Source organism: Opisthocomus hoazin, chromosome 2 (assembly GCF_030867145.1).
Source record: "Opisthocomus hoazin isolate bOpiHoa1 chromosome 2, bOpiHoa1.hap1, whole genome shotgun sequence".
Lineage (NCBI taxonomy): Eukaryota > Metazoa > Chordata > Aves > Opisthocomiformes > Opisthocomidae > Opisthocomus > Opisthocomus hoazin.
The window spans coordinates 103,228,562-103,245,193 of NC_134415.1; the positions used below are offsets into that span (position 1 = coordinate 103,228,562).

Consider the following 16,632-nt stretch of genomic DNA (forward strand, 5'->3'; position numbering starts at 1 on the left):
TGTGATGCGAACCCGGTGACTTGCACATTGCAGGAATCCTTAGGTATTCGCATCACTGTTCAGTGGGAGAAACTTCTGCCTATGGGATGAAGAGACGTGCCTAAACGTTCAGCCCTCGTTTTGTCCCTTGTGAATAATTTTTATTGTCAGCATTGCCCCATTCTCAAAGTGTTCTCATGAAAATGCCGTATGTTTTCGTTACCGAAACCTCCAGGGGCAGGGCTGGTAACAGACACCCTTCTGTGCGCATCTGTGTTCCTGCCTGTGGAAGAGGCTGCAGCCCTCTGCTACTCCTGTGGCAGGCGGGCATCCCGGGTTAGGAGCCGCAGGTGTTCCTGCCACGAGACACGGCGCTTTGTTGTGTCAGACTGAGCTCGCTGCACTCCCGGCCTGCCTGTTGCTATCCCTGGGATAGCTCGTTGGCTGAATTGGCCGAATCTTGCCAGAATTCTTTGCTTTCAGCTGATAGTGCTACCACTAGTAGAAAACGTCAGTGATGGTTAATGCTGTAGTGGAAGAAGCATTGACTGAAGAGTCTGGCACTAAAGCATCCGTCCCTCCTGTGTTGTATCCATTCAGTGAATGGGTGTGCACCCAGTAAGCGGGGCATTGTTCGGTGCAAAGCAGTAATGCTAGCGATGTATTTCCAGCTGGAAATAACAAGTCTCAAAGTTGTAAGACTGATCACACTAAGATTTTTGTGCTTGTGTGTGTGTGGTTAATTTAAAAAAAATTAAATATTCCACTTAAGACAATTTTGGAGCTTTCTTATTTTCAGTGTTTTGTAAGGCAACGCTTACCTTTTTTAGTCAAAATGCCTGAATTACCAAGTCTCATTTCCTGTTTCATTTTTTTATGCTTCAGTAAAATTTGTCGTTCTTTTTCTGTCCATTATTGGGCTACAGCCTGTCTGACACGTAACTTTCCTTTGCATCGCTTCCGTAGATGTGTGTCGTACTAAAGGGAACCGAGCAGCTGAACCCCTTGTACTGCCGGGAGGTTAGGCAGGGCTCCGTGCGTAACGCTCCGTCAGCCTGCGCGTTGCACCCGCTAACTCATCGGCTGAAGGCGATAGCTACCAGTCAACGGCAGAAGTAGTTCTTGGCACTGCGGAACCCTCCTATGGGAGTTCAGTCCAACAGCAAACCAGCGCACCTGCTGCTTGGACCCCAGTGCCGGTACCGAAGCCCCTGCTGCTTTCTGAGCGTAACGCAGCTGCAGCGCCCGAGCGCAGAGAGCAAAGCGTGGCCCAGCAGCTGGGAGCCCATCCCAGCGACCTTCCCGGCTTGTCGTAGCAAGCAGCAGTCATGCACATCTTCTTTTTAATGCCCAAATAGTACTGGCAGAAAAAAATACTCCTCTGGTAAATATGGCATCCAAACAGGTTATCAAAATTATAAAAGAAAAAATGCAGTAATGTTAAGATTTGAGATGAAAGGTGCTGTAACAGAGCAAGAGCAGCTTTCCCACAGTTCCGCGTGGAAGAAGTGTTCGGTGTGAGCCAAGGGGAGTCCCAGTCCTGAGCTAGACTTATTCTCAGGTTTCTCGTGGTAGGGTAATACTGGTGAAGAGCTTGTGGAGTGAGTATTCTTTCTTCTCTTACTGAGAGAAATGGTGTTCAGCAGAGCCGACTGAAGTTGGTCAAAAAAACTAAAAATTAATCTGGACCAGGAGAAATACTGCTCTCAGTGCGAGGATAAAGATGCATTGTTACTAACAGATGACTTATTTGCAAGTTCACGTGCATCTAAATGGTTACAGCAGATAATGTACATAACTGGGTTTAGCACTGTCATGATCTCAAGAAATTGTAATATATTTTTAGGGGAAAAAAGTCAACACAACTTACAGTAAATCCTCAAGTGGAAAAAATAAATGTTTAAAACTGAATATTCTGTGTACGCCGTTCCTGTAAAATCCCTACGAGTCAATTCTGCTGTTCTCTCTTAAGTGAACACGAGTTGTATCACGCAACTTAAACGTGTTTATTTGATTACTGTTTGGTCTGTTACAGGTCACTGCTTTTGTGGTTATATTAAATTGTCAGTGTATTAAAATTGCAAAAAAATTGCTCTAATGCTATAGCTGTGCAGCCTCAATCTGCTCGAGAAACTCATGTGCCCAGTGCTAGTCCGTGTGTTGCAAGGAGCTGGGCTCCAAGGCCACACGCGTCACAGACCCTCAGAGGAGCCAGTGCGGGCGTGCCAGCTGAACAGGAACGCTGTCCCGGAGCTCATCTCTCCACCACGCAGTTCAGATACAAAACGCAGATTGTGTTCTGCTCTTTCTGGTCATTTTATTTTTAATCATTGGTCTGGCTGATACAGAGACAAGGTTTAAGTGACTGGTTGTAGACATCGGAAGTGGCATTGAAGTGCTACTGAGAGAGGAAGGAGGCCTGATGCGTTTTCCGAAAAGAAATGGATAACTGGGGGAACACAGCTCGCCTTGTACCCAGCTGTCTCGGGAATGGGGAAGGCCATACACTCCTGCTTCCTCTTGCATGCAGTTTTGCACACAGAAGAACAATTTGCTTGCTGAACACCCCAGGAAGGATTAATTGGCCATCTTTTAGGAAAGAAAAAACACAAATGTGAGAAAACCCGCATTTTTATAGTCAGGCATTTTTTAGGTCAGCACAGCCCTGACTTAGTGCTCAGGAGGTAACGGGACCAAAAGTTCATTGGTTTATCTTACCCCACCTTTGTCCCAGCTGGCCTAGGCCTGTTGAGCTTTGTCTACTGCGATCAGGTTTTTGACAGCCAATAGCACAATCTTGAAAATTGTGAAAAACTTGAATCTGCTCTTTTGTTGATCTGTTACATGTATGATGCCAACTCTGTTGAGCTATTTTGAGTTCCTTTAACAGGGATACATGTTTAAGAGAGGCAGTGTGAAACTACAGTTAAAAAAAAAAAAAAAGTGTCACTTGCTGTGTCCTACAGGTAGGACTGTGTGCAAGAAGCTCCAAGGACGGTGTCACTGGTTTTAGAATTCGATTGCTCAGAGTTACGGGATCTTTGATGGCTGTGGCATCGCAAAGCTTAGCAGGGGTAGCGATGGCTGCATTGCAGACCTCCTGGGGGGCAGGTGACACAGGAGTCAGGGAAGTGGAAGGCAAACAGAAGCAGGGATTTTGAAAATAAGCCGGTAACTTAGGCCAGCGTAAGTCAAATCTACACTATCAGTTACAGACTGGAGGTATCCGTCTCTTTGAAGTACTGTGATCTACTTAGGAGTAGTGCTAAATTATTAAAATTATAAATGGTAATGAGTAGGACAGTGTGGTGTTTATGAAAATACAATATACAGTTTATTAATGGTTTTGATTTATTGCCACGATTTGTCTTTTTTCCCCAAAAAAAGTCTAGGTCGCACACTACGTATACAGCAGAGAAAGGCTGAAGTCTCACCACGTGACAAAACAACTTCAGTTTAAAAAAAAACACCCCAGGAGAACGGAGGAAAGGCTAGATTCTGATGCTTGCTGACAGTTCAGCAGAAGCACAATTACCATTTGCAACAGAGCGGTACCGACTCTACAGGAGAACTCCCGCCAGCGTTCCTTACTGCCAAAAGAAAATGCCAGTGCTACCAAAACCCGTTAAATGCTCGCACCTCGCCATCGAAGACACTGTGGTGCATGTGCGTGCGTATATACGCGCGTGCTTGCATGGAGAATTTTTTTCTTAGCTTCTGTGTGCTTCCTTATGGAGATTCGCTCGTCCCGCGATTTGCCAGAAGCAGCCAGGAGGGCAGTTTAATCCTGTTTGCTGTTGCAAGACTGTCGAACAGATGATTTCTGGTGCTCCAGCAATGTGATTGACTTCTCAGAGTTTTCCAAGTTTCTGAGCAGAGTCTCTAGCCGCCTTTTGATCTTCTTCTGATCCTCAATGGCACACCCGATAACCACAGACTGGAACTTCTGGTCGATGGGTCCTGCTGGCACGTCAGATGTGCAGGCGCCATAAAGCGACATTAAGCGGATTTTGGCGTCTTCCAAATCGTCGAGAAGTTTATTGACAATTTCATCGATCATCTTCGTGGCATGCAGCAGGGATTCCTGCTGCTGGGCATTGCGGATGGTTTCCACAGAAACCTCCACTGTCAGGGTTCGGCCCATCAGACGATTAGCAGTCAGATTAAGTTCTTCTCTCTCGCCTAGACCGAAAACAAGAAAGTATTCTGGGTTACAGGTGAACACTTTCCTGTGCGAGTAACATCATCAAGACATCCAACTGCTACAAATTCACACTAACCAGCTTGGTTTTTCTGAAAGTGAGTGACAATCAACAAGCTTTCCAGGGGCCAGAAATGAGGGTTTATTCGCATTTGCCCAAGTCCTAGCAATTTCGCAGAAGCTAGCGTCTTCTGCTTTTAAGTGAGGCATTAAGCTCTACTAAAAACCTAAGCAATGCTTTTCCGCTGCTGCCACAATGCTTGCTGTGCACAGCAAAGCCAAGCATACGATATTATCGGGAAGCATTACTCATTAACGGGACAGGCATGTCCAGGACCTTCTGTGCCACTGCGAGGGAGAGATTTAGGCAGTACCCCAGGAGGCTGCAGAGAGAAAACCTCATTGCTGACTACCAGATGCAGTTGGGGGCTATGAAAATAACTGGTTTTCTATTTTCTGAAAACTTAGGTTTTTCCTAAAATATGGACATTTGACATGTAGGCTCTTGAAGAGCCAATAAACCAGCAATTCAAAGCACCTAGTATGAAAAATACAGAGTTAGGGAATATATTTAAAGCCGTATGTTACACAACCACAACCGATCTTAATCCCCAGGTTCCTGCAGGCCGTACGCTTCGTAGTGCTCCTGCCTGTCTGGTAGTCAAAGCCAATAAAACGCCGGTTTTTCAGCTATATTTAATCATCGTCATTATCAACTTCTCTGAGGCACCGGGGGTCGGCTGGGAGGGTACAGCAAAGCAGCGTCTCACCTTCACTGATGTGCCTCATGTCCTGGCTGTTCTGTATATTGTGGATCATTTCTAGCAGGATTTCTTTCTCTTGTTCCATGGCAGACGCTGCGTCACGGAAAGCCTCTACCCTAAACGTGGCGGAACCAAACAAAGTGTTTAAAGAACAAAATAGCCGTTCACCTACACAGCTGCCAAGAACAGCTTTTTTAAACTTCAGCTTAAGAAGTACAGTCCTCAATTATCCGTGAGCCAGACTCTCCGATTTCAAGACCTTCTCCCGTATCTTAACTTCACTTTTCAAGACTCAATATAATTTTGAAAAAAAAAACGGGGAAAAAAAAAAACAAAACAGCAGTGATTCGATCAGACTTAAATCTTTTATTGTACTGGCAGCGCTGTTCTATCCTACTCTGCAGTTAGTCTGGCTATCCAGAGCCTGACGGTACTACAGCCCCGCAGCAGAAGTCCTGCAGCTAACTGGCAATTATTATCAGCTGCTTAACGAGAAGAGAAAGGGACTGAGTCCCCATCGGGGAACCCCGGGGGTGAAGGCTGCAGCTGCGGGGCTGGAAGCAGAAAGGGGCTCTGGGTCTCCCACCGCCCCCAGGCCAGCAGCGCAGAACCCACCCACAGAGCAACGAACGCTCTGGAGAACTCCAACGCCGCCTTGTAGCCGAGAGACCCCTTTCCCGAGGGAGAGAGAGAGGGACAAAGCTCACGTGCTTTTATCAACGTCACAAGGGCTTCTTCCCCCGGGGTGCTGTGCCTTGGGCCGCCTGCCCTCACGGTTGCTGGTGTTTCCCACGGAGCGACGCTCGCTGTGAGTCACACAGCGAAGGAGCAAGCGTCTGCGGGAGCAGCTCCTATTTCTGGGCTTCCACGGAAGCAGGAAACTTGGTCCCTCTTAAAACAGGTCCCCTTCTCCCATCCAGTTCCCTGTGCTGAAACTCGCACGGTGGGGGTGAGGGGAAAACCTGTCAGAAACTGCTCTCGCTGGTTAACTCAGCGTGCTGCGTGGCTGCGTGCCCGCCGGCTGCCCTCCTCCTCGTGGCGCAAGGTACAGGCCCACCGGGTGATGTGACAACGCCGCGCTAGAAATCCGAGCCTAGATCCTGAATTCACCTCTTACTCCCTGCCACGGCTTTAGGGAGAGGGCTTTTGCATCCAGCTGAGTCATCTACAGGCTGCCCAGGGAGGTGGTGGTGTCACCATCCCTGGAGGTGTTCAAAATGCGCGTAGACGTGGCGCTTCAGGACATAGCTGAGCAGGCGTGGTGGGGTTGGGTTGATAGTTGGACCTGATTATCTTAGAGGTCTTTTCCAACCTTCGTGATTCTATGCTCTGGGAACTGTCCACTTTGGAGACTGGGGACAAGAGGGAAATGTCCCCCTCCCCTGACTTTGCCCTGGAGACCTGAGGGTAGGGGCTCACAGGGGGCTTGCGAAGCTGCAACTGGCTGCAAGACTTGTGCCAAAAAATGTCAATTCTGCATTCCCAGACCCCACAGAAAAGCAAAATATCCCATGAACCTGGCTGCTGGGTGCCTTCACCGCACAGCTCGGGAGGTCTAGCTGCTGTAAGCAGCGCGGGAATTCATCATCCCAAAATGTTTATTAAACCTGGCCAGAAAAGGGGAAACAAACCAAAACACTGTTAAGTCTCTGAGACACTCTGTGCTCTTCAACATTACTGGACACAGCCCCAAGATGGTGCTGCCTCATCACCACTGCCTCTATCGATAAGGGCTTATCTGCTGAGATGGGTACTGGGTGCTGCTCCGTCCTCCGAGGCTGGCTGAGGGCAGGTAACCTCGGAAGAACAGCAGGAAGAGAAAAGAGAACGACAAAAGGCAGAACGGGAGCATTTGAGGATATAAATAGTCACAATTCACATGCAGTCTGCTGACTAAATGCTTCTGTTTCACAAAACACTTCGCCTAATTTAGCCAGTGAAAGCACCAGCTCTGGGCCTTGCCTTTCATGTTCCTTCTGAGGAGGAGTGGGAGAAGTTAATGCAATGCAAATTCTTGCCGAGAGCAAATACTTTTAATTATTATTTTGGACTGGTTAGTAAAAGCAGGGAGGCAGGTGGAGTCATTTCATACTTCAGATGTCTGCACTTTATAATTCAGGAAGTCTAGCAATATTTTCATAACTGCCTTGCTGTGCCTTTTTAGAAAAACTAGTATTTTCACCGTTTAAAAAATGCAGTGTGGTCCCCGGAAAGCTTAGCGTTAAAATCTGGAAGTGCAGAATTTCAACTTTAATGGTATTTTTACATCAGATTCGGTGTATCACTCTACTGACTTGAAAACTAAAGGTCTGCCTTCAGCAGGTGGATCAGCCCCTGATTTCCATAGGCTTTGCTGGGTCCTATGAAGAATGTGGAAAAACTGCATTGCAGAGCCGCATCCTGAACCGGTGCCATTCTACAGAGAGTGCCTGAAACACCACTGCTTCCAAAAGCCAGCTCCTGCTATGCCAGATTGGACCTAAAAGCCGAATTATCGGAATTAATGATCATATACTGAAAAAAAACCCCCCACCACTCACCAATCAGAGCTTTGACTGACATGATTTTACAGAAATTTATACGACCTAATCTTGAGAACTATTTTATTTGCAGTAATTGCTTCCTGGGAATTATTTTAACCACTTTTTCGACGGCCGTGCAGAGCGCCACACAACTAAAATCCCCCGGGATTTTAATTTTAGTGTGTTTGCTTCCGTGAGCGGCAGCCAAGCGAGCGCATACCAACCCCGGCACCGTGTAACGGCACGTGAGGGAGGGGCAGCAGCCCCTGCCACGGGGGCGAAGGGGCAGGCGGGCGTTACACACGCGCACAGAAGACGAGGGGCAACGGCCCGAGAAAGGCAACGCAAGGCAAGGCAGAGACCCCGGCCCGGCAGGGACTGCGCCCCTTTCCCTCCTTACTCGCTGCACCAGTGTCAGGGCCACACCTCCCGCTCAGCTCGTCGTTCCTAAAAAGTCCTAAAACTTCATCGGTTTGCGTAAATCTTTGCTGTCTTGCGGTGGGACATGCACACACACACACAAAAAAGACTGGAAGAGATGAACCTCTGGGGGGGGGGGTGACTGCTGTGGAAAAGGGTGGAAACACAGTCCAAGTCTCAAAAATCCAACCAACCAAAGAACAGCAGGCAAAGAGAACATGAAATACTCATATTTATGCCTGATTATCAATTATCTCAATGCAACAGTATGGCCTTTTTCTAACAGATGCAAACATCCAATTGTATTTTTCCTTGGAGCGTATCTGTCGCTTTGAACATCGACTACATATTCCATCTATTACCTAACACTAAAAAAAACATTCCTTGCGTCTGATGTTCCCCAGTCGGAGCGCGACTGGCGGCGCAGTGCCTTTCTTCCCTGCATACCATTCCCATGAGCGGAGCGTTCCGCCACAGAACAGGTGGACCAGCCTGCGCTCCCCTTCCCGGATGAGAAACTCGATACCCGCTTTCTTACGGCAGCTGCAGCCACCCCGTCCTCCGAGCTGCTGACTGACTTCCACAGCTCGCCATCAAAGCCCACAGTGCAGACCAGCTTTGAGAGGAAAAAGGAAACGTCTGGAGACGGTGCAGCTTTTTCCCTGAAACGGAGCTGAGCACACTGGCCGGGGACAAAGCGGGGGGTTTCACCCTGGCGTCCTCAGCTGCTTCAGCCGAGCGCCCGTCCTCAGGCGAGCGGTCCCACGAGCACACCGATGAATGGCGGTGGAATACGGTTGTTCCGAAAGAGAACAGGAGGAAAAGTACAGAAAAAAAAAAAATTTTAAAAAAATAAATAAACAAAGGTCTGACTTCTCTCCTGTATCATTACACCTAGGACAGCGCATTCACTCACACGCAACCACCAGAACACCGTTACTCACGAGCAGAGACTCTGGTCCCGCTTCCAGCTGCTCCCGACACAGCCGGGCACCGTGACAGCCCAGACCCTTCCAAGGGACACACACACACAGGTGCCACTTGCCCCCCTCGCTGCCCCCTGGCAGCCAAACTGATCCCCCTTTCCCACGCAGGAGAGCGTCCCTCCGCAAACACCTCGCAGGGAGGTGCGCAAACGCCCCGTCGCTGCCAGAGCGGCAGCGCCGGTGGTGGAAGGGCAGGGAGGAGAGGGGCAGCTGTTGAAACCAGAGCGGTTCCGATGGGACCAGCGGTGTCGTGGGCTTCGGGCAATCCTAAGCAACTGGAGGACTGAGGGCTGTTGAGGGGTTTCATCACAGGCTGTAGCTCACTTCGAGAAATTTCCACTGACAATATTTACAAGTAACACCTCGAGGGTCTACAGCTAAGCCCAAACCGGCTGGAGAAGGAAGAAGTGTGGAAGCTCTTCCTCCTGCCATGCAAATAACTCTGAACTGAGGCACGCTGATTAGCTGCGCGGAGAAAAAAACCAAGACTTGAGTGACTTTGATTAGTTTAACTCTTTTTTTTGTAATTCTGCCGCATTCGGAACTACACCTGTTGGAAAGACCCACAGCAAACTGGGACGTTTAACTGGGGGTTTAATATCTTGGTTAACCAAACCGTCTGCTTTCTTTCAGAGTCGCTCAGCAAACTTAAAACACCTTTTTGCATACTCTGCTGCTCATTTTGTAATTATACATTCACGGACTAGACCCGGATGTGAGCAGCGAGACCTGTCTGCAGACAGCGACGTTGTTTAGTCAAATTTGGAGCAGTCTGCGAAGGACTTGAAGGAAGCGTAATGAAGCTGAGCGAAAGGCTGATGTGAGCGCCCACAAAGTCCGCTCCTGAATAATGCAAAGTAACGCAGGCAGAAAGGGGAAAACACAGCTCCTGTGCCGCCCAGAGCTCTTCTAATTACAGGAAAGTCCTAGAAACAGTCTGGGCGGTTCTGCGAAAGCCGCTGATCAATATGCAGCTGTAATGAAGGAAAGGGCGCGCTGAAGCAGCACCGGGAGGAGGTGAATCAGCGGTACACCCACGGCACCCTGCGCGGCCGGCCGGCTGCCTCGGAGAGGACCCTGTGTAATCAGGCAGGGCTGAGAGGATGAGGAGGGTGATTACAGGCAAGGAATCACCTCTCACGCGGCTGAACTGGGGGGAAAAATAAAATCAAACAAGGGGATTATTTGGGGAACATCGGGTAGCAGGAGGCGACGGGCCGGCCGCACCTTGGCGCAACGAGGAAACACGCATCGTGTTCGCAGTTACTTCGGAAAAACAGACCCGAGCCGCAGGACGCGGCGCTCCTCACCCCGCAGCTCGGGGACGCGCTGCGTTTCAGGGGGGAGGTGGACGCGAGCGCAGGGGGTAACGAGGACACCGCGGCTGAACCCGCAAGCGCACAGGGGGGCGCGGGAGCCCTCGGCACCGCGACTCGAAGGCCTGCGAGGGCTTCGCGGAGGTTTTACCCTCGGCTTCCCTGCACCTTCCTGGGGATCGCCGGCCCGACGGACGCGGGACGGACGCGGGATGCCATCGGCCATGGGGCCGCTGCTGTCCCGGCACTGCGCGCCGCACCTCGCTGGCGAGAGGCCCCACGGGGCGTGAACAGCCACAAAGCCACCACAGCTTTTCGGAGAGAGCGCAAAAAAAAGCCTGTTTCCATACATTCACACACAGCCTCCTGTTTCCTCGTATTCCACGCTGCTTCACCTCGGAGCAGCGGCTGCCGTTTTTAACCTCGCCCGCACGAAGCGGGCCCCTTCTCCCCCTCGCCCAGCTCAGGGAGCCCCGGCCCCGCTCCTCTCCCTCCCTCCCGCCGGGGGGCCCCCGGCTTGGCCCCCACCTGAGCTCCAGCTGGTCCAGGTTCTCGAGCAGGCGGCTCGAGCGGTCCGCCATGGAGGTGGAGCGGTAGAAGCGGCCTCGGAGCTGCCCGCCGGACTGCGGCTGCTGCTGCTGCGGCTGCTGCGGCTGCTGCTGGTGCTGCGCCCCCTCGCTGGCCTTGGCGCTGATCCTGGCCTGGGCCATAGCACCCGCCCGCTGCCGGCGGCGGCTCCTGGCTGCGGCCGCTCCCTCCCCGCGTCCCGCTGCCGGCGGCCGAATGCCGGCTGCTCGCTCATGGCCAAAGCAGGGAGCCCGCCCCGCCGCCGCCCCCCGCGGCCACCCCGCCTCCGCGCCGGGGCCCCGCGGGCGCCGCCTCACGCACCGCGCCCGGCCCGGCCCAGCCCGGCCCGTCCGCCGCGGGCGCTGCCTCCGCCGCTCCCCGAGAGCGGGCTGGGGCGCTCAGAGGCCCCCGGCTGCCACAGGGGCCCGCCAAGCGCCGCGCCAGAGGCCGAGGGAGGGCGGGGAGGGGCTCGGTCTCTCCGCCGGCCGCCTGCGAGATGGCGGCGCGGGAGTTACCTCAGGGAGCCGCGCCGCGGGGCTGGTCCCTCGGCTCGCGCCTTCGCTGAAGAAAGCGAGAGACGCCGCCGCCCGCCCCCTCGGCTGGTTTTACAGGGAGCGACCAAAAAAGCGAGCTGCACAGCTGAAACTTCTGAAAAGGCAAAGAAACGGGAGGAGGAGAAAACAAGAAACGCTTTGAAAACCCCGAAGCCTGTTTGAGGGGAGAGGGGGGTAAACCGGAGGCGGCCCTCCCCGCAGGCAGAGCCTCAACAGCCGCCCGAGAAACGAGACCTTGAGGCCCCGTCCCCGGCAGCAAGGGGTCCCCTGACCGCCCGCAGACGGGAGCCGCTCTCCCAACCCTCACTGTCCGAGGCAACACAAAAAAAAAAAAGCTTACTGGAAATAAGAATTTTTAATGTTCTCTTTCTATGCCAAAAAAAGAAACAATCACAGAATGGTAGGGGTTGGAAGGGACCTCTGTGGGTCATCCAGTCCAACCCCCCTGCCAAAGCAGGGTCACCTACAGCAGGCTGCACAGGACCTTGTCCAGGAGGGTCTTGAATATCTCCAGAGAAGGAGACTCCACAACCTCTCTGGGCAGCCTGCTCCAGTGCTCCATCACCCTCAGAGGGAAGAAGTTCTTCCTCATGTTCAGACGGAACTTCCTAGGCTTCAGTTTGTGCCCATTGCCCCTTGTCCTGTCACTGGGCACCACTGAAAAGAGCTTGGCCCCATCCTCCTGACACCCACCCTTCAGATACTTGTAAGCATTTATAAGGTCCCCTCGCAGCCTTCTTCAGGCTGAACAAGCCCAGCTCCCTCAGCCCTTCCTCATAGGAGAGATGCTCCAGTCCCCTCACCATCCTCGTAGCCCTCCACTGGTCTCTCTCCAGTAGCTCTTCATCTTTCTTGAACTGGGGAGCCCAGAACTGGACACAGTACTCCAGATGTGGCCTCACTAGGGCAGTGTAGAGGGGAAGGAGAACCTCCCTTGACGTACTGGCCACACTCCTCTTCATGCACCCCAAGATCCCATTGGCTTTCTTGGCAGCCAGGGCACACTGCTGGCTCATGGTCAGCTTGTCGTCCCTCAGCAATCCCAGGTCCCTCTCCACAGAGCTGCTCTCCAGCAGGTCCACCCCAATGAATCCATCTATTTCAGGTCCCCCCCAATCATATCTATCTATTTCACGGCAGCCAACATAGTGGATGTACGTCTGGTAATGACTCGTCCCCAGACCCTATCTAACCCGGCTGCGCGGAATGGTGCCTTCCCTCTCGCGGGCACCCACTGTACGGGCTGAGTGCATGGCTCGCACAGAAACCGCTCATACGTTGGGTTCCTGCTGGGAGTGTTGGTTCCAGCAGTTCAAGTCACACATGGGCTTTACTTGCCACCACTGTGAGTATTTAAAAAGGAATTTGCTTATCCCAAAAGCCCAGGTTCGGGCAAATACCCCATGGCTCTGACAGACCCATTTCTGGCATCCAGCTAAGAGAGATTTTGTTGCACGGGGAGACTCTTGTGTACGCTTATTCCGCTGTGATTCAAAAGAGCTGTTTTCTCAGGCTCATCCACCGAGAATGAAATCATGTCCCAAGTGCTCTCGTTAAATTAATTGCCTGAGTTTTCTTTGTGTTACGTAGCTGGGTAAGTAAGGCTCGTTGCCCGTGAGCTCATGGAATTAACTTCAAACAATTGTTCCATCCATCTCTCTACGGTCTTTGGAGAAGATAATTAAAAACCGCTTCCCACCCCAAACAGAAACCAGTCATAGCCATGACACACAGTTTACAATGATTTCTTCCTAGGACCCTTTCGTTCTTCCCACACTAATTTATTAAGTGTCAATTAGATTGGGTTTAAAAAGCAGAAATCAAAATGGCTGAACAGCCACGAACACTTTTTGCCTTGCGCAGGGGTTAAATTCCGTGGAGGCAGGCAGAAGCTGCAGAGAAACACAGGCACGGAGCAGCTGTGGTGGTGTCCAGACAGACCACGCGCGCCTTGCCCTCTCCGACAGCAAAACGGTGTTACACCCTGGAGTGGAGAACAGCACAAACCCTGGAACAAAAGCGCAGGTTTAGAAGCAAAAATGGCCCTGCGGGACAGGCCTCGACATTCCTGCCTGTGCAGCCGGGGATATTTTCCCATTTAGAAACTTGGAAGGACGGTGAGAACTGCTTTTTCCTGTTCTCAAGAGGGGTAGATTGCCTGGTCCCCTCGATCTCTTACTGAGGTCTGTGGAGGGGCAGCTGTCACCGTTTTTCCAAAATAATAGATGGCTGGGCTGGGAAGAGAGGAGCTCGTCCCTGGAGGAAGGGAAGTGACTCACAGCTGAATCAGGAGGAGTTTGGGGACACAAGAGGCAGGCATTGGGTCCTTCGGGGCCACAAAGCAATGGGAAGAGGAAAGGCCCCAAATCACAACATCACAACCCCCAGAGGTTGCCCAGAGAGATGATAGATGCCCCATCCCTGGAAACATCCGATGTCAGGTTGGACATGGCTCTGAGCAAGCTGGTCTAGTTGAAGATGTCCCTGCTTACTGCAGGGGTGTTGGGCTAGATGACCTCTGAAGGTCCCTTCCAACCCAAAGCATTCTATGATCTGAAATATAGCACAGATTTCATCGTCCTCCTTGTGGTCTGTGGTGAAGAATGATGATGGCCAGGTCAGGACTGTCTATGCTGCCATGCCTACATCCCCCTCTCCTTGTCTTCTGCACAGCTGTGTTCATGGGATGGACGGCACAGGCCTGCTCTGACTATGGGCACCAGCGAGAACATGAGCAGAGGGTGTGTATCTCATGGTTTATGCAGTCCCACCTCAGTAGTGAAGCCGCTGGTTGTCTCTTGCGTGACCTACACCATCGTGAATAATGAGTGCCACTTGCAAAACAGAGCAACGTGTAGAGGAGTCTCACTGATGCACTCAAGGTCCCTTGAAGTAGCAGAAAGAGCAGCCTGCCCAGGTCTCGGACATCTGAGGTATCTGTAGAAGTCCCAGAGCCAAGGAGATGATCTACACCGAAAGCACCACAGATTGTCACGTTGCTAAATAGCACCTCAGTTCCAGCTTTGCCTTGTTCCAAACCCTGGTACATACCTTGTCGCATACCCTAGCGCTTATACATGAGCTGTCATGGAATAGGATCAAAGAGAAAGTCCACACCCAAGAAACGCCATACCAGATTATTTTCCTTCCTTCACCTACAGGAACTTCATCTGAAGAATGTTCTTCATACGCAGGCGTTATGGAAACAGCACAGTTCTCACACATACCAGAAGGATGCAGCCATGGCATGGGCCAGCCAACCAAAGCCAGCTTGCAGTCTCCCCAGCATCACAACAGCAGTAGCAGTGAGTTTTTAGGGTATGTTCCAAAACACTTACCAGCTATCGCAGTAGGCTGCCCCCTCACTCAGCACCTGCTGAACCTGTGTCTCTGCTGCTGTTGTTACCAACGCTAATTAAAAGCTAGCCCTGGGTTTGCCTGCACAGGTCACAGCCGTTTCATGGCATAGGCAAGCCCCGAGGTCCCACGCCTGGCAGGAGTCTGACTGAAGTCCTCTATCTCAGAAGCAATCTGAAAGCTGGTGTGACCATTCCGGGGCACGCAGCAGTTCATTCTCACCAAGACCAAAACTGCGCAGTAAATGAGCCAGTGAACTCTGTACAGCTGCAGGTGCTCGGCCGATTGTCGATGAAGCTCTAAACAAAAAAACAAATGGAAGGACTCCCAGAAATTAGGACACTGCAGTCAGTGAAAGCGAGCCTGCACAGATCTGCAAAGCGAACTTTACATCAAATTTCCATGCACGCAGAGCTTTGCTCTCCGAGCGCACGCTTTCTGTGTACTTGCCACTTGCCGTAAGTTTTCTGACTCGCTTACATCCACTTTAATAATGTCTCAGACCATATTATTTGACCCAGATTGTTACAACTGAGCTCCAAACCACTCGAATTAAGACTTTCTACAGGAAACTTGAGAAGGTTTAGAAGCATCGAAGAAATATGCTGATGTAGACTTTAATAAAGCTACTTAACTGGAAAGAACTGCCAGAAAGCATGTTTGTGCCAACGTCAGCCAATTTTTCCAAATTAATTTTGAAACAATCCATCATCCAGCCTCCTCACCTCCTTCCAATTTACAGCAGTCTTTGTAAACATTGCTAGGCCAGCACGAGCAGATGATAGAACACTTTCCTTTTAAGAAAGAAGACAGCATAACTTCATACCTCTGCAAACTTCACCATATTTGGTAAAGAATCAAGGTTTGTATTCTGTGACCACTATAGGAACAGCAGTGGTCACTGCTGCGTACCTTGAAGAGCTAAGAAAACTAACCCACCACCCAAAAACATATATAAAGCAAGTAGCTTACAGTAAGCTCATCTTTTTTTTTTTTAATTTGGAGGGCTTTTAAAAACGTTTTTAAACTACAGAAGCAACCAGGGAGGCACGACGTTTTTGTGCTCCATTGACTTTCATAAAAGTTACACTGACTGACTTGGCCTCTCATCTTGTCTCTGAAGACGACCAAAAGAAGGATTTTGTCTGATATGGAAGAACACGGCACACAAAGCACCAAAGAGATACAAATCTTGTACCAATCTCGACTTGTCACGACTGCAGTTTTACAAAACTTGCGCATGCACCATAAAGAAATCAAGAGCATTAAAATGGACAGCTGGTGGTAGCGAGGTGGAAATTACACTTTTTCTCTTATTAAAGATAAATACGAAAAAGCATCACAGGATAACTTTAGACGAACGAAGGGTGAACTCCAACATCACCACAAAACCAAATTCTTTTAAAAAGGGCAGGACAAACGACTTCTAGTAGAAACGTAAAGGATGCTGGGCAAGCTCCTTTTAACAGATGAGTTGTGCTCGTAAATGCAGACAAATCTCTCGGCATATGCAGGGCAAACCTCAAAAATTTCAGCCAGTTTAACAACACTCCCCAGCCAGAAACATGCCATTCTGAACCACGACCATTTCCAAGACACCTTTCCCAGCTGCAGAACAAGGCGCAGCACCGCAAGATGCTGGCGAGGAACAAGTCACACGCCTGTACATGCAGGGTTTTAAGAATCTCATTTGCTCTGCTCTTCTGGAAACAGAGTATCACAAGCCTGCCATGGCAGAAAACTTTGCAAAGAGAAACGTCAGAGTTAAGAGAACCTCAAAGAGACTAAAGAAAAGGAGGACAAATTTCAAGGAGTCAGTAATTCTGGAAGCTACTTTTAACAGAAAGAGAATACAGAGACTAAAACTCTGTTTCACTGTTTTACACAAGCCATAGCAGCAGCGGTTGGGATTTGCTACTTGTTTTGGTAAGCACAGGTGGCGGCCAATACAAGGTGTTTAATAACT

The 16,632-nt window shown here is 50.6% G+C and overlaps 1 protein-coding gene across 1 annotated transcript; it reads right to left on the reverse strand.

Annotated features, from left to right (window-relative positions):
• Nucleotides 1-1,909: 1,909 nt before the first annotated feature.
• BAG2 (BAG cochaperone 2) lies at nucleotides 1,910-11,013 on the reverse strand. The gene is made up of 3 exons (XM_075414619.1): nucleotides 10,717-11,013; nucleotides 4,951-5,060; nucleotides 1,910-4,161 (listed from the first exon to the last, which is right to left on the reverse strand). The coding sequence occupies exons 1-3, from the start codon at nucleotides 10,896-10,898 to the stop codon at nucleotides 3,761-3,763; spliced, it is 693 nt and encodes a 230-aa protein (XP_075270734.1). The 5' UTR covers nucleotides 10,899-11,013; the 3' UTR covers nucleotides 1,910-3,760.
• Between the last annotated feature and the right edge of the window lie 5,619 nt (nucleotides 11,014-16,632).

What these genes read in the sequence shown, in the direction of transcription:
- BAG2 (XM_075414619.1), bottom strand. Translation starts at nt 10,898, where the DNA reads ATGGCCCAGGCCAGGATCAGCGCCAAGGCCAGCGAGGGGGCGCAGCAC. An exon ending in CTGGACCAGCTGGAGCTCAG is followed by an intron (nt 5,061 to 10,716) that starts GTGGGGGCCAAG and finishes CGCCACGTTTAG; the next exon opens with GGTAGAGGCTTTCCGTGACG. An exon ending in CATGAGGCACATCAGTGAAG is followed by an intron (nt 4,162 to 4,950) that starts GTGAGACGCTGC and finishes TTTTCGGTCTAG; the next exon opens with GCGAGAGAGAAGAACTTAAT.